This window comes from Bos indicus x Bos taurus, chromosome 20 (genome assembly GCF_003369695.1).
Source record: "Bos indicus x Bos taurus breed Angus x Brahman F1 hybrid chromosome 20, Bos_hybrid_MaternalHap_v2.0, whole genome shotgun sequence".
Classification (NCBI taxonomy): Eukaryota; Metazoa; Chordata; class Mammalia; order Artiodactyla; family Bovidae; genus Bos; species Bos indicus x Bos taurus.
In genome coordinates, this window is record NC_040095.1 from 55,628,970 (window position 1) to 55,656,514 (window position 27,545).

General features: G+C 42.2%; 1 protein-coding gene across 4 annotated transcripts in view; it reads right to left on the reverse strand.

Annotated features, from left to right (window-relative positions):
* Nucleotides 1-17,405: 17,405 nt before the first annotated feature.
* BASP1 (brain abundant membrane attached signal protein 1) overlaps nucleotides 17,406-27,545 on the reverse strand; it is a 55,996-nt gene continuing 45,856 nt past the window's right edge. For all 4 annotated transcript variants that reach the window (XM_027520020.1, XM_027520017.1, XM_027520019.1 and 1 more), the window contains exon 2: nucleotides 17,406-19,010. In XM_027520020.1, coding sequence (XP_027375821.1) covers nucleotides 18,318-19,001 — 684 coding nt within the window. In that variant the 5' untranslated portion in view covers nucleotides 19,002-19,010 and the 3' untranslated portion in view covers nucleotides 17,406-18,317. The remainder of the gene's footprint in view (nucleotides 19,011-27,545) is intronic.

Consider the following 27,545-nt stretch of genomic DNA (forward strand, 5'->3'; position numbering starts at 1 on the left):
TCTAGACAAGAGTGAAAGGGAAGAGAGCCCTCGGGGGTAAGGAGGAGGGTGGCTGGGTTAAGAACCTCACAAGAGGATATAGTGTGGCCTGGATTTTCCATCAGCATTACTTGATATCTGAGGATTCTTTGATCAGACATCCATAAATGGCCTCTCCCATTTGGGAGTTGTTTTACTTGGTGGCTGGTAAAAATAGTTAGTTTGCCCCCAAAGGAGAGTTTTAAAGCATCTTCTATCATGATTGCAATAGTTAAAAGATTTCGAAGGCAGAGGGGCCAACCTCGGGAAGTTGGATCGAGGCTCTTGGATTAATAAGCTACAGGCTGGGGCTCAGATCCCAACCTTTGAGTTAACGCTCCCAAGGCTATTCCCTCTCTTTCATGGACATAAAGTTGGAATGCTTTTTCTGGGTCTGGCAACCTCAAGGCAGGTGCCTGAGTTAAGGCCTGTTTTGGTGTAGCCTCTGCCTCCTTTTGAGGAGTTCCCCACATCAGTGGGATTGAATCACCTCGTCCCTTTAAGCTTTCATATAAGGGCTGGGCGATTAGACCATAATTGGGTATCCAGATTCTACAATAACGTTAGCCCCAGGAAAGCTCGCAATTGTTTTCGAGTCGTGGGGGGAGGGCAACTGGAGGATTCCTTGTACCCGATCAGAGGACAGCCTCCTGGACCCGTGTGTAATCTGAACTCCCAGGTAAGTGACCTTTGTCTCGACCATCTGTGCCTTAGCATGGGAGACTTTATATCCCCTTTCTGCCAAGAAGTTTAGAACCTGAATTGCATGTTGTTGGGCACTTTTCTCATCTGGAGAGCAGATTAGTAGGTCATCTACATATTGTAATATTTTCCCATTAGGTCCCAGGTCTAGATCTAGGAGATTCCGACTAAGGGCCTGTCCAAACAGGTGGGGGCTATCTCTGAACCCCTGAGGTAATACTGTCCAAGTCATCTGTTGGTGTTTTTCTCCTGGAGCCTCCCACTCAAAGGAAAAAAGGTATTGGGATTCTTTAGCCAGTGGTATGCAAAAAAATAAAATGTATCTTTGAGATCCAAGACTGTAAACCATTTGGCACTGGGTGGGATTTCTCCCAAGATTACATAGGGATCGGGTACTGTGGGATGGAGGGGGTCTACAGCTTCATTTATGATCCGGAGATCTTGAACCATTAGCCAGGTTCCGTCTTTTTTCTTTACTGAGAGGATTGGGGTATTACATGGCTAACTGGTAGGGATCAATAGCCCACAAGCAAGGAATTTATTTATTAAAGGCTGTAGTCCCTCCCGAGCCTCTCTTTTGAGAGGATATTGTTTCTGGTTAGGAAACCGAGTAGGATCTCGGAGGACAATGATGACCGGTTCAGCTTGGTGGGCTCGTCCAGGAATCCCCTGGTCCCACACCTGGGGGTTAATTTTGTCTTCCCATAGTTTTTGGTCCCTCTCTATTGAAGGTGTAATGGGTTCTTCAGTAGTAACCAGGAGCTGTAGAGCTCTAGGGGCTGAAAAACTTCCCATCACAAGGGTGGTCCCCAGTTTAGTGAGTATATCTCTTCCCATTAAGGTGGTAGGACACTCAGGGACCACCAGAAACTGGTGGGAAAATATTTGTCCATCCCAGCAACAAAGAAGTGCTCGGGTGAATCTTTCAGTAGTTGTTTTTCCTGTAGCACCCAAAATGGTACAGGTTTGGGAGGAGAAGGCTCCGGAGTAGGAGATCAAGACACAGTAGGTAGCCCCTTTATCAACCAAGAAATTCTCAGGCCTACCTGCCACATCCAGTTGCACCCTTGGCTCCAGCCCTGTGATGGTTATCTGTGACAGGCAGGCTGGCTGGAGTGGGCCGCTTCAGTCCTCTTGAACCATCGTGAGGGTAGGCTTGGCGCTTGACCTTGAGGCTCTTGGGTCCCGAGGGCAGAGTGCCGCCCAATGTCCCAGTTGATGGCATTTGTGGCAAACTGTTCTAGGAGACTTGTCACGGTTTGGACACTCTTCGGCCCAATGCCCCGCCTGTCTACAGATAGGCATCTGTCTCGTGCCTTGTCCCTCAAGGACTCGGGGTTTGCCATAGGGCTTCTCTGGAGGGCGGCCAGCATCTGGGCATGCCTTATCTCTTTCTTTCTCTCCTTCTCCTGGGCCTTGGCCTCCTTCTCCTGTTCTGTTATAAAAGGTATTGGTGGCTGTCTGGACCATCTCATCTAAAGAGGCAGCAGGGTTCTGCTGTTGTAGTTGTTGTAACTTAATTCTGATACCTGATGCACATTGGGACAGGAATTTGTCCTTTAAAATCGCCCATCCCTCGTAAGAGTCTAAGTCCAGGTTGGTAAACTTGCCTTTTTTAGCCTCTCCAGAAAGGCAATGGGGTTCTCATTGGGCTCCTGAGTTATTGCTGAGACTGGGCACAGTCCCACAAGTAATAGGCTTCTTTATGTTTCCATGGGTGAACTTCCTTAGGCGTGAGTCTTTCTAAAGCTTATCCTACCCAGAACTGTTACAACCTGAGAGCCAGGCGTCCCCGGGTCAGGGTGCAGATCCCCAGGCAGACTGAGGCATGACAGCCTCCTAGAGATCGAATCCCCAGGCAGGTCGAGGCATGACGGCCTCCCGAGGATTGGGTCCCTGGGCAGATAGAGGCGTGACGACCTCCTGGGACCCCTGGGACTAGAGGATCCCCGAACAGGTTGAGGCGTGACAACCTTTTGAAGACCGATCCCTAGGCAGGTCAAGGCGTGATGATCTCCTGGGACCCCCCGGACTGGAGTTTGGGCGTCCCCAAGATCTCCAGTGTGACCAGTATTGGGTAGGATTAGGGGGTTGGATATTATAGAGTATTTCCCTCCCAAGGCCAGCTATTTTCTGGTTGTCTCTCCAGAAGATTGTAGAGGCAGTCTTGTGGGTCTGGATGGGGCTCAGAAAAAGAGCATGAAACAGGAGGGAAGGGGGCAGAGCACAACCTTTGAAAGAATGACATAGCACAAGGGTATAATGTAAACTAATTAAAATCAATTGGGTCCAAGATGACAAGTCAAATTCAAGTAAACCTTAATCCCCAATCTATAAACCAACAGACACACGCAGAGGTGGCAAGACAGCTCCAAGGCACAAGGTCAGAAGAGGGAGGAGTGGGTGGTTCCCCAATGGCTGGGATGATCCTCTCACTCATTAGCATATGAATTCCATCCCCTCACAAAACCTAGCCAGGCCTAATACCAGGGCCGAAGCCCTTGCCCTTGGCAATGGTTCACATCCTGGAGGGTGGCTTCTCTCTGGATCCTAACAAATCTACCTCTTATTGCTTTGTCTCTCAATGAATTTTTGCAATGAGACATCAGAGCCTGAGTTTCATTAGTTTTGGCCCGGCTTGAGTCCCGGGAGAGAGCTGAAGGACAGGAGGAAAAAGCAGTGGGTAAAACATGCCAAGGAATCCCCTTCATAGCCCACTGGAAAATTTGCTAAATATCTGACCGGTGCTCACAGTTTCATTGGTCTGATCTTTGGCACAGAGAAGAGAAAGGACAGAAGAACCCCCACCGGCTTGTATAACAGCTACTGGGGCTCAGCAAATAGCGCCTTTGGGACATGCTGAGGAGCAGCCTCTCCAGAGTCCCTCACTTGTGCCCCTGCTGCCCGCCTGTTCGCAGGAGGTTCGAGGAAACAAGAAACGAGAGATTGTAAAGGTCCCTCCAGCCATAGGAGCGAGGACCTCTTACCTTAACTGGAGGTCTTCTGGAATCTGAGACTGGGCCGCATGAGCTTTCTGCTGAGTTTGTTTTTCGCTGTCCCAGTTTCCAGCACCATGGGCCTTCCCCTGCGCTGGGTTTCTTCGCCTTCCGCTTCTAGCGCGGGAGCTTTGCTGAGTTGGTCTCCTGTTGTGCTTGGCCTCTTCCACGCAGAGGTTGTTTCAGCCAGGTTATATCCGAGTCACAGCACCATAGATGTCACGCGAGTGTATGTTCCTCGGTTCTTTGTCTCGTCAAAACAAGGATTTGGAGCAACGGACATTAAAGCCCTCGGCGCATCACAGCTCTCGGGTCTTGGACAAACCGTGTTACAGCTCTTAGGCAAATCAGTGTTACAGCTCCATTTTATTTAGAAGATAGCAGGAGAATCCAAGACTCGAAGAGAAGAGAGTGGAGGAGTGTGTGGGGAGGGAGGGAGGGAGGGAGAGAGAGAGAGAGCGCGCGTGCGCACACACACGCAGGAGATAGAGTCCGAGAGAAAGCGCTTTGGCTCCTCCTTTTATATGTTTTTTCCTCCACCTGGGTCTGCCCTATGCAAATTGGGCTTAGCCAGGAGTGCTGTTTGTTCTGTTTGTTCTGCCTGAAGTCTTCATTCTGGTCCTCGGACCTTCCTTGTCTTTTAGTCACCACCATTTTGGACTCCTTTTCCCTATTCTACCTACCTAACACTACCAAGCTATCTGCCCAGCACTCCAGCTGGTCTGCCTCAGTCACAGTAAATACTCTTTCCCCAGAGGAATAGTCATGACTTATCTGAGAACAGGGGTGTGACTTTACCTGGAACCAATGCTACATTCATTTTCAGTAGTTATATGGGCTTTCCTGGTGGCTCAGACAGTAAAGAATCTGCCTGTATTGCAAGAGACCTGGGTGTGATTCCTGGAAGGGGAAGATCCCCTGGAGAAATGAATGGCTGCCCACTCCAGTATTATTGCCTGGGAAATCCCATGGACAGAGGAGCCTGGAGGGTTACAGTACATGGGGTCAAAAAGAGTTGGACACAACTGAGACCACTTGCACTTTGGGGGCTTTTCTGGCTGTTATTATGGCAGTCATGGCCCTGGTGGGTGTGGCTTTAGCATTCTAATGTATTACAATGAAGTTCAAGGTCTACCATAAGTCAAGACTTCCACCTTGGGCCTAGCAGGTTCTATCCAGTTCTTGCTTTGTTCTCTCTGCAGCTTCTTCCTGAAACTTAGATAAGAGTAGTTGGTTTCCATCAGGGAGAGACAGAAGTATGATTCTGGGGCAACAGTCCTGGTAACACTCATACACTGTGCCAAACACATCCTTTGATTCTCTTCACAATTCCCCACCCCCATCCCTAGACAGGCATGTTCTCTAATTTTCAGATTAGCATATTGAGGCTCTAAGAAGTTAATGCTGTCCTCAGTTCACAAAGTTAACTACACAATAGAGATAGGATTCCAAGTTCTTCACCTGCCATACACAAAGGGGATTCATTCTCCTTCATTGACTCATATCTTAGTTATCTCAGTAACCTAATATGAACATTCTCAGGAAAGCCATCTTGGATTTTGACCTTCCCCACCTCCCCACACCAAGTGGTTTCCATGCCTTGCATGTGTGTTTTATTTTTTTCCTACTGTTAAGTAGTTAGAATAGGAAAAAGGGGTCCAAAATGGTGGTGGCTAAAAGACAGAAAAGGCCCGCGAAAAGGGAGCAAAGGAAGTATCCTTGGACCTGAGTGAGAACCTCGGGTGAAACAAACATGCTCCCCTGCTGGCTAGGCCTAATTTGCATAGGGCAGGCTCAAGGGGGAGGAGATAAAAGACATAAAAAGAGGGAGCCAAGACTTGTTGAGGCTCCTCATTTGGGGTTGGCCTGCCCTCACGCCTCTTGCTGCAGCAAGACAAAACCAAGGAAATTACACACTCTCCCAGCACTACAAACTAGGCTGTTTCGTCCAGGATAACTTGAGTCTCAAGTCCATAGTCATTGTCTTTGTATGTCCAAGGAAACATTAAGAAATGTCTTCCCATTACATTTTCCTTTGCAATTTAAAGACAAGCCAGAGCTTACAATCTCAGCTTTTTTAGAAACTAAAACCTTTGCTGTGGTTCATTGAGTATATATCAAGAGTTGGTTACTTCTGGCTCTTGCTAAAAAATATTCACTGCAGCTTATTATTATTCCTTTTTCCTAATGAGGTAAGTGAGCCTCAGAGATGTTAAGTAATTTACTTAAGATCAAATTATCCTGAAAAACAGATTCTAACCCAAGTCTCTTTGAAAATTGTATGAAAGTCACACTATCGCAGTGAACTCCCAAAGAAGGGCTTTGTGAAACTCTTCCCCTCCCTCTGCCTTCCATAGGAACTGCTGGTTCAAAATCATGGCTTGGTGCCTGGATTTTGTTTATTTCAATATCCTAGAAGTTTTTAGGTAGTCAGGTTGTATGACATTTCAGAACCACTGCCCTGCCTTCTGGAAGAGTTTCTTGATGTGAAACCTTTAGGATTCCCTTTTAATGAGCACTCCACATCAAAGACCATTTAAAATTATTTTAGATTCTGATTTAATCCTCCTTAATCTCCCTGTTGCCAATATCGCTGGATCATGGAAAAAGCAAGAGAGTTCCAGAAAAACATCTATTTCTGCTTTATTGACTATGCCAAAGCCTTTGACTGTGTGGATCACAATAAACTGTGGGAAATTCTGAAGAGATGGGAATACCAGACCACCTGACTTGCCTCTTGAGAAACCTATATGCAGGTCAGGAAGCAACAGTTAGAACTGGACATGGAACAACAGACTGGTTCCAAATAGGAAAAGGAGTATGTCAAAGCTGTATATTGTCACCCTGCTTATTTAACTTATATGCAGAGTACATCATGAGAAACGCTGGGCTGGAAGAAGCACAAGCTGGAATCAAGATTGCCGAGAGAAATATCAGTAACCTCAGATGTGCAGATGACACCACCCATATGGCAGAAAGTGAAGAGGAACTAAAAAGCCTCTTGATGAAAGTGAAAGAGAAGAGTGAAAAAGTTGGCTTAAAGCTCAACTTTCAGAAAACGAAGATCATCTGGTCCCATCACTTCATGGGAAATAGATGGGGAAACAGTGTCAGACTTTATTTTTCTGGGCTCCAAAATCACTGCAGATGGTGATTGCAGCCATGAAATTAAAAGATGCTTACTCCTTGGAAGGAAAGTTATGACCAAACTAGATAGCATATTGAAAAACAGAGATATTACTTTGCCAACAAAGGTCCGTCTAGTCAAGGCTATGGTTTTTTCCAGTAGTCATGTATGGATGTGAGAGTTGGACTGTGAAGAAATCTGAGCTCCGAAGAATTGATGCTTTTGAACTGTGGTGTTGGAAAAGACTCTTGAGAGTCCCTTGGACTGCAAGGAGATCCAACCAGTCCATCCTAAAGGAGATCAGTCCTGGGTGTTCATTGGAAGGACTGATGGGGAGGCTGAAACTCCAGTACTTTGGCCACCTCATGCAAAGAGTTGACTCATTGGAAAAGACCTTGATGCTGGGAGGGATTAGGGACAGGAGGAGAAGGGGACGACAGAGGATGAGATGGCTAGATGGCATCACCAACTTGATGGACATGAGTTTGAGTGAACTCCGGGAGTTGGTGATGGACAGGGAGGCCTGGTCCTGTGATTCATGGGGTCACAAAGAGTCAGACACTATTGAGCTACTGAACTGAACTAATCTCCCTGTTATTCTTATAGATAAGTGGGGGGAGGGGGAAAGTAAATAAAGTACAGATGAGTTCCAAGAAAAGTACATTATTCTTTCTGAGCAAAGAACAAATAAATAATGTGTTGTGCAAAGTAAAAAACAAAACAGTACACTTGATGTGTATGTAGAAAGTACACACTTATGATGTATATACTTTTTACAGTTTTTACCCAGGGTATGTATTTGCCTCAGTGTGAATTCAGTGGGCAGAAGGAAGGAAGGAAGGAAGGAAGGAAGGAAGGAAAGGAGGAAGGAGACAGTGGCAATATCTTTTTAGAATTTCACTAGCTGATCAAGGAAAAAAAAATAGAAGTAGGAAACTTGATGGGAAAGACAAAATACAGAGGAAGAGAGGAAATAAAAGATTTTTTTTTTAAGTTATAATGAAATTCTGGCTAGCATCAGAAATGTAAGTAACTCTTTTTTGTCTTCTATTTATGTTATTTTTGGTTTCGTTGTTTTTACTAGTGTGTGTGTGTCTGTGTGTGCATGTGTTATTTAGAAAACTTAGACTTTGCCCTGAATGTCAAGGCATTTTTCAGCCCCTGATAGAGAAAGCAGATGAATAGGTAGCAAGTAAAATATAGGCTCTATTATACACAGCTAAAATATATATATATATATATATTTTATTTTTTTTTTTTAATTCAAGAAGAAGAAGAAGGAAAAGCACCCTCTGGGGAATTTGCATACTAGTCAGACTCTGGTGGCTGCAGTGGGTGGTTCCGGCTGAGAGGCAGCTCTATTCTTAGACGTCTGTGCTGAGGATGGAAATTGTTCACTGCTGCTACAGGACTGCTGTTCTTCTAGTCAGTGCTTTTAACGGGGTTCACCTGTCAGATCAAATTTCCCAAACCTGCGTAAAAGGTGATTGTAATCAGACGTGTCATTCCCTTCTGCTTATGGCAAATCTCCAAACAGGGCTCTTTCTGTCAGTAAAGTACTGAAATGTAGTCTTTCCCTTCCATTAAGAGGATTGCTTTCATTTTAGGGGCTCAGGGATTTTTTTTTTTTTTCTTTTTCAGTTTTTTTCACTGTTCTTTTTGTTAACAAAAATGTATTACAAGTAACTATGGTTTCCTCTAGTTTAAAAAAAAAAGTGCCTTTTTCCTTTGAGTAACAACATTGATGGGCCAGAGTTTCTGAATGTGTGGCTCTTAAATACAAACCAACTGATATTAAGGATTAATTTAGTCAACAAGGCAAGAATAGTCTTTGGTGCCTATTTCAACATTGTTTCTACTTGAATAAATTCACAGCTTAAAGGCCAAAAGATAGTGAGGTTGCCAGTAGTCTATCTAGTGACTGAAACTGAGTCTTTAAGATATACATTTTTAATGTATCAGAATATTTATATAAGTTTAAAATAGCAAATTTCGTTTTAAGCTTTAGTAGACTGTCCGACACCTATGCCTTTGGGGAAGCCTACAGCCTGTCTGGCTTGGTTTTCCTTTATCTGAAACTGCCTTAGAATTAGGGAAATAGATGTAAAGCCGTATTCAAGATGAGAATTCCTCAATACAACATTTTTGGACTCTTTTTTCTTACTCTTAAATCCTGGACTACATAATCAAAAACATATGTGAAGAAAGCAAATACAAAAGCTTTCTTGATGATTCTAAATTGGTGCTTATCGTGCCATCATTTTGTCATTTGACCAGTAAAGACATGAATCTGGGGGAGTTAAAGCAAAAGAAGTAGATACATTATAGAAGGCTTATTAATTTATAAATAAATGATGTTAAATGTGAATTCTCCTGGACTCAGAGGGAAACTTGGGAGAAACATAAAACCACCTTCAAAGGAAATGAAATGAGGAACAAATGTGATATTTGGGCCTTAGGAAAATATGAAGGTCAAGTGTACATGAGATAGAGATATATGATATTGCTATTCAATTTTCTATTTCAATGTGTACAGTTGTGCCAAGCATCCTTTTTCAAGAGCATAGTTCTTTTGCAAAAAGATTTCCCTCCAGGAATTTAAATATGTAAGTGAATGGAAGTACACAGCTTCAGAAGAAAAATTGCTTTTAATAAAATGACTAAAGAAGTTTGGAGAAATGTACTTAACCAATGGTTCGTGGATTTTGAGATTTCATACACTAATAAAATTTTTATCCTTAAAAAGGCACAAGGCATATAGGCTCATGAAAAGAAACTTTTTTCTTTTTAATCAAGGACATATATCTTTATTTAAAACTGCACTCCTAATACAGGGGGCACAGGTTCAATCCTTGGTTGTGGAACTAAGATCCTGCATGCTGCATGGCACAGTCAAAAAATACATAAACTTTTAAAAAGACAAATACTTTTATGAAAAACTCTCTGAATTACTCTCTTCACTTTCCCATGAACAGGAAGGGTTAAAAACTCCTGGCCAAAAAGCAGTCATTGACTAAACATTTAAAACATGAACTACTTGGCTGACCAAAACAATGTCAGTTATAAATGAGGAAAATTTGGTCTCCATTTATAAGGATGCAAAGAAAAATTCATCTGATTAATCCCACAAATATCAGTGGCACTGCTATTTGGTATATTGTTTTTTCCTTCATCTTAGCATTTTTTTAATTGGAGGATAATTGCTTTACACTACTGTGTTGGTTTCTGCCATATATCAACATGAATCAGCCACAAGTACGCATATATCCCCTCCTTCCTGAATCCCTCTCCCATTTCCCTCTCCATCCCACCCCTTTAAGTTGTCATAGAGCACTGGGTTGAGCTCCCTGTGTCACATAGCAAATTCCCACTTGCTACTTATTTTACATACGGTAATATATATGTTTCCATGCTATTCTCTCAATTCATCCCACCTTCTCTTTCCCCCACTGTGTCCATAAGTCTGTTCTCTGTCTGCATCTCCATTGCTGCCCTGCAAATAGGTTCATCAGCACCATCCTTCTAGATTCCATACACGTGGTAATATACAACACTTGTCTCTTTCTGACTTACTTCACTCTAATAGGCCCTAGGTTCATCCACCTCATTAGGACTGACTCAAATGCATTCTTTTTAACAGTTGAGTAATATTCCATTGTGTATACGTACCACAATTTCTGTATCCATTCATCTGTTGATGGGTATCTGGTTGCTTCTGAGAGAGTCAATTCTTAGGCAAGTTGATGAGAAGTCTGGGGTCTCAGAGGAGTTGAAAGGGGTCTGGGGCTCTTGAGAAGGAGAAAAGGATAAACTTTTTTTCTACATTCCTTCATCTCATAAAACGTTTTTTTTCTTTAAGCCTAGAGCTGATGATTACAAAACAAACAACTCAGCTTAAACTCTGTACCAGTGATTATATAACAACAATGTATCCTGCTCCAGGACATGTTTCTACTTCTTATGACCCTTTTGACTAATTCTGTCATCTTTAAATGTATATTATGGCAGTGGGTCTAGGAAGATCTTTCTATTGTTAGCTCTAATCCCTTTATCTTAAAATGTAAATCATGGGAGTTGGTCTGGTAAGACCTTTACAAAATTGAGACATTCTTCTGATTTACTGTAATAACAAATTGAAAAATGTATATAGCTCTCTTGCTAAGACTAGCAAAGGGAGCACGCTCCGTCCCCCTTCTGATGTCTATGTCAGAAGCTTCCTCTCTCTTTTTATACTTGAATAAAATTCTGCTATAGCAAGGAGAGATGAATCTCTTCAAGAAAATTAGAGATACCAGGGAAACATTTCTTGCAAAGATGGGTACTATAAAGATAGAAATGGTATAGACCTAACAGAAGCAGAAGATATGAAGAAGAGGTGGCAAGAATACACAGAATTATACAAAAATGATCTTCACAACCCAGATAGTCACAGTGGTGTGATCACTCACCTAGAGCGAGACATCCTGGAGTCCAAAGTCAAGTCACTATGAACAAAGCTAGTGGAAGTGATGGAATTCCAGCTGAGCTATTTCAAATCCTAAAAGATGATGCTGTGAAAGTGCTGCACTAAATTTGCCAGCAAATTTGGAAAACTCAGCAGTGGCCACAGGACTGGAAAAGGTCAGTTTTCATTCCAATCCCCAAGAAAGGTAACACCAAAGAATATTCAAACTACCGCATAATTGCACTCATCTCACACGCTAGCAAAGAAATGCTCAAAATTCTCCAAATGAAGCTTCAACAGTATGTGAACCAAGAATATCCAGATGTTCAAGCTGGATTTAGAAAAGGCAGAAAAAACAGAGATCAAATTGCCAACGTGTGTTGGATCATAAAAAAAGCAAGAGAGCTCCAGAAAAACATCTACTTCTGCTTTATTGACTATGCCGAAGCCTTTGACTGTGTGGACCACAACAAACTGTGGAAAATTCTTAAAGAGATAGGAATACCAGACCACTTGACCTGCCTCCTGAGACATGTGTATGCAGGCCAAGAAGCAACAGTTAGAACTGGATATGGAACAACAGACTGGTTCCAAATTGGGAAAGGAGTACGTCAAGGCTGTATATTGTCACCCTGCCTATTTAACTTATATACAGAAGACATCATGCATCATGTGAAATGCCAGGCTGGATGAAGCACAAGTTGGAATCAATATTTCAAGAAATATCAATAACCTCAGGTATGCAGATGACACCATCCTTATGGCAGAAAGAAAAGAGGAACTAAAGAGCCTCTTCATGAAAGCAAGAGAGGAGAGTGAAAAGTTGGCTCAAAGCTCAACATTCAAAAAACTAAGATCATGGCATCCAGTCCCATCATTTCATGGCAAATAGATGGGGAAACAATGGATACAGTGACAGACTTTATTTTTTTGGTTTCCGAAATCACTGCAGATGGTGACTGCAGCCATGAAATTAAAAGACATTTGCTCCTTGGAAGAAAAGCTATGATCAACCTGGACAGCATATTAAAAAGCAGACATTACTTTACCAACAAAAGTCCATCTAGTCAAAGCTATGGTTTTTCCAGTAGTCATGTATGGATGTGAGAGTTGGACCATAAAGCAAGCTGAGCCCAGAAGAATTGATGCTTTTGAACTGTGGTGTTGGAGAAGACTCTTGAGAGTCCTTTGGACTGCAAAGAGATCCAACCAGTCCATCCTAAAGGAAATCAATCCCGAATACTCATTGGAAGGATTGATGCTGAAGCTGAAGCTCCAATACTTTGGCCACAGGATGCGAAGAACTGACTCATTGGAAAGACCCAGATGTTGGGAAAGATTGACGGCACGAGGATAAGGGGACAACAGAGGATGAGATGAATGGACGGCATCACCAACTCAATGGATATGAGTTTGAGCAAGCTCTGGGAGTTGGTGATGGGCAGGGATGCCTGGAGTGCTGCAGTCCATGGGGTCACAAAGAGTTGTACATGACTGAGTGCCTGAACTGAACTAAACTGAAAACTCTGCTATATAAAACCTTTTGAGTGATCAAGCCTGGTCCCTGGTCCAGAAGCTAAATCTTCTTCTTTGTAGATCATGAATCTGACATTGCTCACTTTAAGCTATCACTTCCATGCCCTAGCTATTGTTAAAAGTGCTGAATGAACACTGGGGTACACGTGTGCATGCTCAGTCACATCAGTGTGTCCAATTCTTTGTGACCCTTTGGACTCTAGCCTGCCAGGCTCCTATGTCCATAGGATTCTCCAGGTAAGGATACTGGAATGGGTTGCCATGCCCTCCCCCAGGGGATCTTCCTGACTCGGGGATACAATCCAAGCCTGCCTTGTGGGCAGATTCTTTACCACTGAGGAACCAGGGACACCCAGGGTACACGCATATCTTTCACTAGTGCTTTTCTCAGGTTATATGCCCAGTAGCGGGATTGTTGGGCCATAATGTAGTTCTATTCGTAGCTTTTTAAGGACTCCACATACTGTTCTCCATAGTGGCTGTATCAATTTACATTCCCACCAACAAGGAAATAGTCACTCAAATCCAGGAAGCCCAGAGTCCGATACAGGATAAATCCAAAGAGAAATATACAAAGATACATAATTAATCAAACTAACAAAAATTAAACAGAAAGGAAAACTATTAAAAGCCACAAGGGAAAAGCAAAAATGACATACAAAGGAATCCCCATAAGGCTAACAGATGATTTTTCAACAGAAACTCTGCAGGCCAGAAGTGAATGGAAGGATATATTTAAAGTGATGAAAGAGGAAATCCTAAATCAAGGTTACTCTACCCAGAAAGGATTTCATTTAGATTTGATGGTAAGAAAATTATCTTCCAAGCATCTGATTTCCAATATTGTGTAAATTGGTTAAAAATAAAGAGTAAAATAACTGCACTGTTATGCTGGGAAATAGAAATCAAAAGAATGAGAACTAATCTCATCAATCTTGAGGAAAGAATTTGGATTACAACAAAATAGTAAATTATCTAAATAGTAATTTTTTTTCCATAAATAAAACTTGAGTGAAATTTACTACATGTCAAAGCCTTATGTCTGTAAAGAAACAATGTCAATGTGTGTTCCTAAGCCAGTTTTGACAGTGGATGGACATCAATTGATGTTGAGTGTTACAATGAAGATAATGTGTTTCAATAGAGCATGGTATTTCATTTCATGAAAATTAAGATTTGGGGATGTTTTATGAGAACAAAGTGTGTAGCTGCTGCATTTAATAATTTTCCCAACTGAGGCAACTAAAGAATGTCTAGATTTTATCAGCACCAGATGGTTGACAACCATGTGCCTAGTGTACACCGAACCTTGGCCTTGACTCCTCGAACAATGGCAAATGTGGTTCCTGGATGGTGGCCATGTGAGGCCTCTGCATCAGTGACCACAGACAGGCTGAAGATGGCCTGCTCTTAGGGTTGAGGCCAGGCGGGATCACCATGGCACACACCAGCTCTTGAGGACTTGAGTCCATCCCTAACATGCAGCAGCAGTGTTAGCTACTGGACAGGAGATTCAAGGTAAAGGGACAAAGCTGGTCACTGTGGAAAGGCTCATTTCACTCTCCGTTGCTTTTGCTGTAGGTACATTGGCACCCAGTGAGTGGAACCCTTTCTTCTCCGTAAAGCAGATGTTAAATACACATGAAGTGGTGAGCCAAACATGTGGTGAGTCCCCAAATAACTTGCCAGTGACGCACAAGTCTATGCAGTACCTTCCCTTTATTTAAGATCATTCACGAGAACGGAGCAATTGAGCTTCCTCCAGAGTTAAAATGGACGCTCAACATTTCCGGGCTGAGTGCATCACTCCCACACACAAAACACGTTCTGCTGAATACACAACTTGAAACCAAGGTTTTCTTCACTACAGTAAAATTAAATGTCATGAACCACTGTTGGGTTGAAATTCTGATTTTGGTACTTGGAGGACCACATTTCTGATAATTTTTCATTGCTGGAACACCGACTGGAGTTAGAAAAGAGAAAAATAACTCGGATTTTTTAATTCTCCCACACAACTTTAAGTGTAAATAAACTAAGGAAAGTGCCTCCTTGCTTTCGTTTATCCCTAAATGGGAATTTATAGCGATAAACACTAATCCAAGAGACTGATTTGATTGTTCTAATCACCCAAAAGCCTAGTGAGTTTTTTATGAGAAAAGGATGAAGAGAGTGAATTTATATGACTTTCATCAACGAGCACATCTATCTGCAAGAAATGCATGGTACTTAATATTAGTAATCATTTAAATACCCTCCATGGTTCAAAGAATCTGTTCTCTTTCTACCAGCACCACTAATCCACCCCCGAGCTATTTTACATAGGCCAGGACACACTGGTAATAATGTGGACATTTCTCTGCTATTTTTCTTACCTAAAACAGCTGCTTGGTGGTTAATGTGTTTACATATTTCTTGCTGTGCTTTCAAGCATTAAGAGTTCAAATTTATTTCACTATAGAAACAAGAAACCGCATTGAACCCTAGTATCCAGTTTCACCGTTTCTTCTTCTCCAGTATAACCCACTGGCAACATCTTAAGTGTGGTACAGTCTAGACTACTGAGATGATAATTGGAGGGGACTTCTCCTTTTTTAATCCTGTGTAATGTAACCCATAAAAACCGAATAAGGTCCCTCCTCATCCACTGTTCACTAGTGGATGAGGATGAACTAATTTGGGGGATTAATTCCAGTATACTGGCCCTTCACAAATTCTAAAGAAAATTTCCTAGGTCAGGGTCTATTTATTACTCTATTACTATTATTTCTCTATTACCACCCAACCCACTCTTCTCAAACCTGCCATTTCATGGACTCAATCATGAGAAATCTTTGTCTAGGATTAACTTCGGGGCTTCCCTGATAGCTCAGTTGGTAAAGAATCCGCCTGCAATGCAGGAGACCCCGGTTGGATTCTTGGGTTGGGATGATCCCCTGGAGAAGGGATAGGCTACCCACTCCAGTACTCTTGGGCTTCCCTAGTGGCTCAGCTGGTAAAGAATCTGCCTGCATGCGGGAGACCTGGGTTTGATCCCTGGGTTGGTTAGATCCCCTGGAGAAGGGAAAGGCTACTTACTCCAGTAAATGGCCTGGAGAATTCCATGAACTGTAACAGTCCTTGGGGTCAGAGTCTGACATGACTGAGCAACCTTCACTTTTCAGGATTCACTTCACTTTTAAGTGCTTTATATTTGAGATTTGGCTTTTAATAACCAACTGCAAAAGACCTAAACCACCACCAAGAGATTTGAGACAATTCCTTCTTTTCTTAGGTTAAAGGACTGATGCACCTGCCTCACTGCTCCATAAAAGCGACTGCTGATACCAATTTCCCAACCCTTCCCCATCTATGGAATATGAGCAGCCTGGGGTCGCCATTCCAGTCCTGGGGGAGAAAGCAAGGTGTGTCACAGAGGTGACATACCTTCTGTTGGGACATACCTGTCCACCCCATAAAACCATCACCAGGCATATACACAAGCTAGTATTTCAGAAGAAACGGGTTTGTTTTAACCCCCTTACATGTAAGAGAGAAGCCTGCAATGTTCATCGCAGCACTGTTTATAATAGCCAGGACATGGAAGCAACCTAGATGTCCATCAGCAGATGAATGGATAAGAAAGCTGTGGTACATATACACAATGGAGTATTACTCTGCTGTTAAAAAGAATACATTTGAATCAGTTCTAATGAGGTGGATGAAACTGGAGCCTATTATACAGAGTGAAGCCAGAAAGAAAAACACCAATACAGTATACTAATGCATATATATGGAATTTAGAAAGATGGTAACGACAACCCTGTATGCAAGACAGCAAAAGAGACACAGATGTATAGAACAGTCTTTTGGACTCTGTGGGAGAGGGAGGATGATTTGGGAGAATGCCATTAAAACATTTATAATATCGTATAAGAAATGAATCACCAGCCCAGGTTCGATGCAGGATACAGGAAGCTTGGGTCTGGTGCACTGGGATGACCCAGAGGGATAGTATGGGGAGGGAGGTGGGAAGGGGGTTCAGGATGGGGAACATGTGTACACCCGTGGCAGATTCATGTTGATGTATGGCAAAACCAATACAATATTGTAAAGAAAAAAGAAGTGACTTAAAAGCCCTCAGTCCCTCAGTCATCAGTGCAAAACTGGAACAGGAATCCAGTCACTGTAAAGGCCGGTTTCGTGTCTGCTTTCAGTCCACAGCTACCATGAATATGTTTACAAACAGATAAAATAACCTTCAGTGGTTTCACCACTTACCTGCATGTTATCTATCTATAAGACCTTATGATTCTCTTCTACCCAGCCTTTAAGTTCAAATCCATTTATTGTTTTACAATGTATTTCATTCAAAATGTGACTTTTAATTAATCACATCCTCATTTTTTTAAGAGTATATCTCCGTAGACTGACACTGATCCAGCTCATTTTTTAAACAAATAACCTTGAAGATCCTGCTTTATTTTTCTATCCAAATATACCCAAGAAAACTCCCAATAATTGTTCTGTTCTCTACTGAGGCAATGACCCAGGAGCAGGGAAGGGTAATGGTGGTAAAAAGAAAACCAGTAGTCTTCATGACTTCATTTTAATTGTTTAACTTTATTACTGTTGCACCATTTATACAATTACATATAATTTCAATGCATCCATTGTACATTTTTTTTTGTTTTTGTTTTTTTTTTAATTTTTATGTTTTTCCATTTTCCAATGAGTGGTGTGTTGGTGTCTGTGACACAGAATGGAAGAGAAAACGAACTGCAATGAACGCAGACTTTTTTTATTTATTTTTTTTCATTTCCACTGACCAATAAACAGAACTACAGGTGCACCCAACCACGGACATGCATTAACTCGTCATGAGAAATCTAGGGAGGCTAAGTAGGATGAGAGAATGTTTGTTATTCCCAAAAAGACCGGGGGAGGAAAAATGGAGTATTGGCATCAAGATACATGTGGACAGGCTACGGTGGGCTGTCTGAAAGTTGGCATTCATCCACAACATTAAAAAAATATCAAAATAAGAAAAGCTGTAAATGAAAAAGAAAACACAGAAAATACTGCTTTCATAAACATCTGATTGCCTTGGCACAGCCCTGCGGGCAGAATCAAACGCCTCACTCCCCACCCCCCGCCCCTTGCAGAAAGACAAGATGTTCAGATCTTAGTGGCAGGAGCGCGTGTGACAGCAGTTCAGGTACAAAAGATGTACTGCACTTTCAGACATTGATCTTGAAAATCCAGGGCTGATTGGTAGAGTTGACTGAAGGTATATTAGATATTTCCCCACAAAAATACTATTTGGATTCTCCCCACCCCCTCCCTCCCTTTGATGGGACCACATCCTTATTCTTGGGCAATACATATGATTACTTCCGATTTGAAACAAGTTAGTATAGGAGAGAGAGAGACAGAGAGAGAGAGAGAGAGACAAGAGAGACAGGTCGTCGTTAAGCTGTATTCTTTTTTCTTTCTTTCCATAGGCTGTCCTTTGTTACTCTTTCACTGCTACGGTTTGATCGGAATTAGCTGCCGGGGTCTCGGCAGGTTTGACCTCGTCTGCGGGGGCTGCGGGGGCCTGAGCCTTGGGCGTGGAACTCGGCGCTTCCGTGGCTGCCGGCGTCTCCTTGGAGGATGGGGCAGCCTCAGTGCTGCTGGGTTTTGAGTCTGAAGCTGGGGCCCCGTCACTTTTCGTCTCCTGCGCGGCAGGAGCGGCGGGAGCCTCAGTCTTTGTGGCGTCCCCTCCCTCCTTGCTCTTGTCATCCTTGGTGGGGGCCGCAGGCTCTGCTGCCTCAGCCTCCGAAGCTTTGGGGGCGTCGCCGCCAGTGGAGGGGCCTGAGGCAGCCGCCGGCTCCTGCTCAGCATCTTTGGGGGGCTCTGGCTTGCCCTCGGCCCCCTCCGTCGGCTCAGGCTCTGCCTTCGGGGCATCTTCCTTGGCTGCCTCGGCATCTTTCTCGCCTTCCTTGTCTTCGGGCTTGGTGGTGTCCTGGGCATCCTTCTCCGGCTTCTCCTCTTTGCCCTCCTTCACCTCTGGGGTCTCGGCAGCAGCCTGGGCCTCATTCTCCTTTGGGGTTCCCTCCTCTTCTGTCCCAGCCCCTTCAGCCTTCTTGTCTTTGTCCTTGGCCTTCTCATCATTCACATTGTACCCCTTCTTCTTCTTGCTCAGTTTGCCTCCCATCTTGGAGTTCTGTAACAACACGACATAAAACAAAACAAGAAAGAGTTACTCGAGGCTGTAGACAGAATGTCTGTGTCCCCCCAAATTCATGGGTTGACATTCTAAACCCCCAGGTGATGGTATTAGGAAGCAGGGTGGGGTGGGTGACCTTGCAGAGGTGATTAGGACATGTGGGTGGGGCCCTCATGGACAGATTAGCACCCTCATAGAAGCAACCCCAGCACAGACCTCTCTGGCCCCCTTCCCCATGTGCCCTCAAAGCCAAGAACCAGCCCCCTATAATCTCAAAGCAGGTCCTCACCAGATACCAAATCTGCCCACATCTTGATCTAGGACTTCCCACCCTAGCAGAACTGTGAGAAATCAATTGTTATTGTTTACAAGCCACTCTGCTGCTGCTGCTAAGTCGCTTCAGTCGTGTCCGACTCTGTGCGACCCCACAGAAGGCAGCCCACCAGGCTCCCCCATCCCTGGGATTCTCCAGGCAAGAACACTGGAGTGGGTTGCCATTTCCTTCTCCAGTGCATGAAAGTGAAAAGTGAAAGTGAAGTCGCTCAGTCACATCCGACTCTTAGTGACCCCATGGACTGCAGCCTACCAGGCTCCTCCGTCCATGGGATTTTCCAGGCAAGAGTACTGGAGTGGGGTGCCACTGCCTTCTCCGACAAGCCACTCAATCTATGGTAATTAGCTACAGCAGCGCTAAGATGCTTGTCAAATATAAAAACTGAAAGAGGCTTCTATTTACAAAGTAAAGGGTTCAGAACACTACTGAACCATGCACCTTAGAATGGTAAACACAGTAAATCGTATGTTACAAGTATTTCATCACAGTTAATAAAATAAAATTTAAACAATGAATCATTTAAAGTATCTGATCAGTAGTAAGCCAAGGACATACCCAGCTAAAATCAAACAACAGTGATTAAAAAGACTAAGACTGTCAACTGCAAAGAGAAACGGAGCCACTATTTGTGGATCTGCTTCCTCATGTCCAGCTCAGACCCCAAGGACGGAACAAAATGGCAGTGACAGCCGTTTTAGATTTCTGGGGGAACTAGCGAAAGGTGTCATGATTTTAAAACACATTCCAGAGAAATGACACAGCTGGAAAAAAATCACACAGATCTCAAATTTCAAGAAAATAATCTCAAGCTTCAAACTCCACTATTCGTATATGCACTCACATCTTCAAAGACCAAAGGCAAGGAGGATTTGGTCTATCTCAGTATTAAGAAGGACCCATTAAAGGAAAACTATTGCTCAGAAAAGAGTGTCACCGGTTACATTTGGTTTGTTAATTGTGTCAGACTTGTATTCATTGCTTTTGAAGGTATTTTTGGCTTAAAAGAAATAGTTTCATAGTAATATAACAATGTCCTTCATGATCAATTTCCTGATGCGAATTCAAACTAGATACTCAAATTTAATGGTCATTAACGGCCTTTTCCCTCAAAGGTAAGTCTCCAACTCCCTGGAGGCTGACACTGACTCTGGTGTAAGAACCTGTGAGTGTACTTGATCCTGAATCTTTCTCCTCTGGTACTAAAGCATTCACCCAAATCAATAATCAGGTATAAATTTAGTTCAGATATATTTTTATGGCATCATGTATCAATGGGAATCCACTGAAATGTTGCTCTTTAGAGGCAAATTGGTTGCTTTTCCTTGATGAAATGTGGCAAAAATCACATGGCAATATTCTCTTTCTTCCCCACAAACAAGTTCAGGAGAAAAGACAGAGAGGAGAGAACGTACACGGTGTCCCCACACACAGGGGGCACCTCTGGTTCTGTTTCAGGTCAGAACTGACCCCTGGCAGAATTATATTGTACTCTGTGATTTTTTTTTTTTTTAAGTATTTTCCATTTAGAATAGAAAATTTTCTGCTTATTCATTCCATTCCTTGGACTCATGATTCAGGACAGTGATAACCTACATTTATCTTATTTAAGAGCCGGGTGTTAGATACAAAAGTGCTATTCTTCAGTCAAAATCTGTCTCACCATGATGTACGTGAACTTCCTGTCCGGAATGACTTTAATAGTTGGGGAGGGAAAAAAAAGGCAATAAACCAAAAGATGACGAAAATACTGTTCCTGTTCTCAAAGAAGACCTTTATTATGTTATCAAAGTAAGAATTTCTCTTATACACATTTCTTTTTCAAAGGGGAGTGACTTTGGTCATAACCTACTTCAGACATCCGACAGGCTATATTTAATTTAATTTTTGGTTATTTTTCCCTCAGAAGTGAATGCAAGCATATATGGCAAAAAACTTTAAATGCACCTTTATCCCCTAAGCAATCACAAAACAATAAATGAAAATATGAAAAAATAAACTGGAGCAGTATTTTAAATTATAGTTTAAACTCTTTCACTGAATTCTAAATTACCCAGTATGCATGTATGAATGGTGCATGTCAAAATGTCAACTCTGATATTTCAAGATATTTTGGTACAATAGGTTAGAGCTGCTGTTGCTGCTGCTAAGTCACTTCAGTCGTGTCCGACTTTGTGCAACCCCATAGACGGCAGCCCACCAGGTTCCCCTGTCCCTGGGATTCTCCAGGCAAGAACACTGGAGTGGGTTGCCATTTCCTTCTCCAATGCGTGAAAGTGAAAAGAGAAAGTGAAGTCGCTCAGTCGTGTCTGACTCTTAGTGACCCAATGGACTGCAGTCCACCAGGCTCCACTGTCCATGGGATTTTCCAGGCAAGAGTACTGCAGTGGGGTGCCATTGCCTTCTCCAGCTAAGAAATAGAAAACCTGACAGGTCTGCCTGTAGGATCTTCTCCCAATTCCATAATAGAAACCCATGAACCAACTTAAGACAGTACAGAAGACAAAGTATAAATGTGGTGGGCATATGACCATAACCAAGTGTCCTCTCTGAAATACACAGCATGAAATTGTATACAGGTATCCCTAGAGACTTAGAGTCATGTTAGTTTACAAACCTAAAATCTACTTTACTAAAATTGATGTTCTGAAACACAATTAGGACCAATCCTATTCTTTGTTTCTGGGCAGGAAATGAACATACATAATCAAATTCTAAGTAAGAAAGTATGTCTCAATTCCTACTGGTCTTTGAAAGTTAATAAACACTATTACTTTTTGCAAATTTTTCTATGTTAGTTATAGTGAGGTATCAGAGGGAGTCTTACAGAATTTTCTAGAACACTGGAAAAGCAGAACAGTCTGATTATTTCTCAAGAAAATATGGGTGAAAAGCTTGCTAACAACCAGGGATGAATTAGAATTCTAATTTCAAGTCTATTATCTGTTTCCAGGGATCCAGGAGCAACCCTAATCCCAAATATGTTAATCTTCTCAACAGCACCATGAGATCATAAGTATACCATTAGTATCTTCCTTTTATCCCTATCCAAATTCTAACAGGCTGAGTTCATGGAGCAGTGTCATAAAAGAAAAAGGCCAAGTCCTACAAAACTAGGTGAGGCAGGATGGCATGGTCTAGGTCGTCATAGAGAACTCTACCGAGAAACTAGCAAGCGGGCAAAGTTCTCCTCTCAGGAAGGGTACCCATCCTGAGTCACAAGGCTGGTGCAGATCTAGGGTGACTCAAAACCCAAGATGTTGACATGATTAGGACAAATTTCAGATTTTCTGGTACCCTCTGTCCCTGTAACTTTTTATCATCCCATTTGCTAATGGAGCTTTGTATCAAAATCCTAAAGAAATAAGGGGTGGTGGGCATATATTTTTTCTCTTATTTCTATCACTTATAATTTTGAAAGAAATCAGTTGGTGTAGAAATTCAGAAGTTTGAACTTCTAAATTAAAAAAAAACAACAACAACAACAAAAAACAGTTAAACACACACACAAGCCCATCAACAAGTAATCCATCCTGGAAGGTACTTAAACCCAAATCTTTCCCTGATAGCTCAGTTGGGAAAGAATCCACCTGCAATGCAGGAGACGCTGGTTCGGGAAGACCTGCTGGAGAAGGGATCGGCTAACCACTCTAGTATTCTTGGGCTTCCCTTGTGGCTCAGCTGGTACAGAATCCACCTGCAATGTGGGAGACCTGGGTTTGATCCCTGGGTTGGGAATATCCCCTGGAAAAGAGAAAGGCTACCCACTCCAATATTCTGGCCTACAGAATTTCATGGCCTGTATAGCCCATGGGGTCACAAAGAGTCGGACGCAATTGAGCAACTTTCATTTTCAAGCTATAATGAAAGGGCTAGGCGACCTCTGCATTTCTCCACATTGGGACATTTACCAGCCATTGAGTGACACAGCAGGAAAACTCAGACCTGTGCACTGAACTATGCTCTCCATGTTGATATGACAACCAAACACTAAAGTTGATTTATTAGTTACAACATCTCAGAGGAAAGCAAACTCAGGAGTTGTCCTTGGAAATTACAAAAGAATTGTATGTTACAAGGGCCAAAACTACGGACTGATGGCTTCAAACTGGCCTAGAAAACAACTGCCGATCAACATCAAGAGAGAGAAACTTCACTGTTTTTAATCTTGAGATGTTGAACAGGAATCACTTCATGCAGACGTTGCACGTGCCATTTCATGAGCCTGCAATAAGTGCTAGTTCTTTCCCCCATCATTTAATTCTGCAATTCTTAGATAATCATGTGCTTGTAAACTGTAGGAGAATAGTAGGACACAGGTTCCACACACACACAAGATCCAGAATCAGGAATTAGAAGCACTGTGATTAAAATATTTTTAAATGGCATCAAGATTTTTGGTATCTGTGTTCCAAGGATGCTCCTGCTGACTGGATATATGTGGAAAAGAAGTCTGTGTGGTTATCTGTTGTCGCCACCTGTGCGTGCATGCTGAGTTGCTTTAGGTGTATCCGACTGTGACCCTGTGGACGGTAGCCTGCCAGGCTCCACTGTCCATGGGATTCTCCAGGCAAGAATACTGCAGTGGATTGGCATACCCTCCTCAGGGGATCATCCTGACCCAGGGTTGGAACCTGTATCTCTAGCGTCCCCTGCACTGGCACCATCTGGGAAGCCCTTGTCACCTATTACCCCCATACTGCTAATATTAATATTAGTCTACTTCTTTGATTTGATTCTTTAATGTACTTAAGATTCTTGAGGTTAGAAATCTTTTAAAAATATAAACAGTCAGTCTATTATACCAAGAAATCATTTCCCAGACAGAAGTAAAAATTATGGATCAGTCACCAAATCTACTTCCTCCCAATTTGAGCTCATACTCAGAGTGATCATAGAAGAAACATCATTTTATCTTCCCACTAATTCTCCATCACCTGGTCCATGGAAACAAGAAAAAAAACTCCCTTTCAGTTCTCAGGATGAAGAGAGAATCCAAATTCAATTAAAACTCTTCATTTTACTCATATTATATACATATGTGAAAGGCAAAAAAAAAAAAACTGATCTACACTTTATCTTGGGTAATAAGCTAAACATAGAATGCTTATGAAGGAAGGTAACAGTCAAATGCCACCACCTATCTGTTTTTTCCCACAGATGAAACTTTTCTTTTATAAAGTCCCAAATCATTTCATATTTTTCAGGTACTACAGTATTCTAAATGGCTCACAGCTGTCGTGTGACTATCTGCTCCTCCATTCTTATAAACGTGTGACTATCTGCTCCTCCATTCTTATAACTATCTAGTTAATTAATCCCACTTGGCTATATACACAAATACTCCAGAAGAATGAAAACTGCTTTTTGGTGAAGAGAGAAAGTGACATTCTAGCACTGCTATGTGATGAAAGCAACCTGGAAGGGAAGGGGGGAAAACAGGAGAGAAGCCATGAGAATCAGAGGGAAGATCAGTGGCGGGTATGAAGCCCCGGAGTCCAGTTCTTTGCCTACACTTCCCATCAGGACTCAGAAAGAGATCACATCCATGTTTTTGGGCCTCAGAAATAAATACATGAAGTAAATAATAAATGGCCTTGAAATCAGATTTTAATTGTTTCTCCAACACAAATATTTGGAGGATTTTGGTGAGTCTTCGAGCTAACAAGTATTTATTTTCTTGTAAATGGAATTCCTGTTTACAAGGTAATGGTCAACTACCAAGTTGAATACTAATATATATCTATGAAGAGAAAAAAATGTAATTCTACATATCACCACTACTGCAAACCTTAAAAAAATTTTCTTTGAGGCATTCAGGTGAAGAAATAATTTGAAATATTATATGGTAATAATGATACTCTAATAGACAAAGATAGTCACCTCCACAAAGCTCTTCAAATTCTTTGATCCTTTTGCTCCAGGAAGGCTGTCAGAGAACACGGAAGATGGTCCTTAGCCATTCAAATTATCTCAGTTTGTGTTTATTTTGTACACACAATCCCAGGACATGCTGGGCAAAATTACATCTGTATTAGATGAACCACAATTCTTGCAAATTCTCTTATGATCAACTCATCCAGGACTTTCCCAATATGTTTTTAAAGAACATGCCTGCAATGTAGGAAACGCAGGTCAGAAAGATCCCCTGGAGTAAAGCATGGCAACCCACTCTAGTATTCTTGCCTGGAGAATCCCATGGACAGAGGAGACTGGTGGGCTGCAGTGCATAGTCACACAGAGTCGGACACGATTAAAACAACTAAGCATGCACATCAGCATAGCCTACCAAACTGAAACTCAGCTTTCATTTTGGGAAAATAAAAGTAGACAGGCAGAGGACAAAGTGTCGTTTTGGAAAAATTATAAATATTTTCTTTACAACTCATGTCCAAAACAAGCCACCTAGCACTCACTCACAGTATTATCATTTCCTTTGGAAGGGACCATTTTTGCTTTGTTTTGCTTTGAACTGAATTGAGCCCAGAAAATGGAATATTTCTTCTAAGAAAAAAAAAATTTTTTTCATTTGCTCACAAAGGCCTGTATCTTTTCATGGATTCCCTTGCATGTTTAGAATCTGACTAGAAAATAGTTTTACCTAAGAGATCTCTCATGAGTTGCTTGTTTCCAAAATCAAGGGGTAATTCATTTCTACATCTATTGTAATGGAAAGCTATACCACACAGAACTAGGACACAGCTGCACTGTTACAGAGCTACTTGGAATGCAACATTTGAGAGGATTTTGTTTGGAGTTTATCATAAGTTGGGAAAGAGTTCCAGTCATAGATTTTTAATACCAACATCTTTGCTTTGGGAATATCAGCATGAGGTCATGGTGACTTTAATACAGTAAGAACAAAGATTCACTGCGTGCTAAGTTGCTTCAGTCGTGTCCAACTCTGTGCAACTCCATGGACTGTAGCCTGCCAGGCTCCTCTGTCCATGGGATTCTCCAGGCAAGAATACTGGAGTGGGTTGCCATTCCCTTCTCCAGGGGATCTTCCCAACCCACAGGGAACCCGACTCTCTTTTGTCTTCTGCGCTGGCAAGCGGGTTCTTTGCCACTTCTCCAGGGGACTGCAAATACTCCTCTTTACCTCCCTTTACTGCATATGAATATCTGCTCTTCCTCTGGATCCAGTCTTTCTCCGTACTTTAACTTATAGAAACTGAAGCCAAATATTCAATCCTACAAACTTTTTGAGGAGGACAGCTTCAGAGGCAAGATAAAGTATCTAGCAGTAAAGGATTTAAATCTTGACTCCATCCTGCACCAAAAGTAAAGGGATGGTAGTAGGAACTTGAAGCCCACTGGAATAGTTTCCCTGTTCCCAGTGCTAAGAAAAGGAACCGCTGGTAGACTATGTGAGTGGAGTCACTGAGCCAACCTGGTTCTGAGTAGTCTCTATAGAAAGCAGTTCCGCCCCTTCCACTGACTAAGGTTCTCAAATAACCTGGCTACCCTGTGAAAACACACGGCTCAGCCACTCTGCCCATATAATTCCTTTGCTTTCCATCACAACTGTCTGTGTTTTAAGACACAGGAACTCAAAATCCTACCTACCAGGATAGGACCTAATCAATATTCTAGCCATTGTGAAAGTGTTATGGTTTTCCAGAAAAATAAGATGTTTCTGGGACTCCTATGTACTCTTTCCTTTCTTTAGTCTGAAATAAAGCACTAAGTAAGCTGGTTGTGTTCAGTGAGAGAGAATGGGGTAAATATTGGATTGAAAGGAGTTTAATTTGGAGAAATAATAAGGTTGTCATCACCAACTTTAAAATTTCAGTTCTTAGAGGCAGGTCTAAGGAAAAGTGTGCCATTGGGCATTCTAGATAGCTGGGTCACTCTAGATAGCTGGGTCATCCAAAGAACTCTCAAGAACCATTCTGCATTCTGAAAGCAAAAGTTCTGGTGATTAAATGTAAAATGTTTATCTCAGCCCATGTACTGAATTTTAGATGTTCTGATATGCAGATGATCACCTAAATGATGATCACCATCATTTAGGTAGCACTTTGTTGGTTACATTCATTAGTTGGCTTCTCATATCTTCAGATGAAAAATGCAAGTCCCAGTTATAGCACTGACTCTCTTCAGAAAATGCAACCTTGCATAATGACACAGTTTCTAGGCATTAACTACCTGGAAACCACAGGGATTATGTGTACTATCGTCTTCCTACAATGACTACA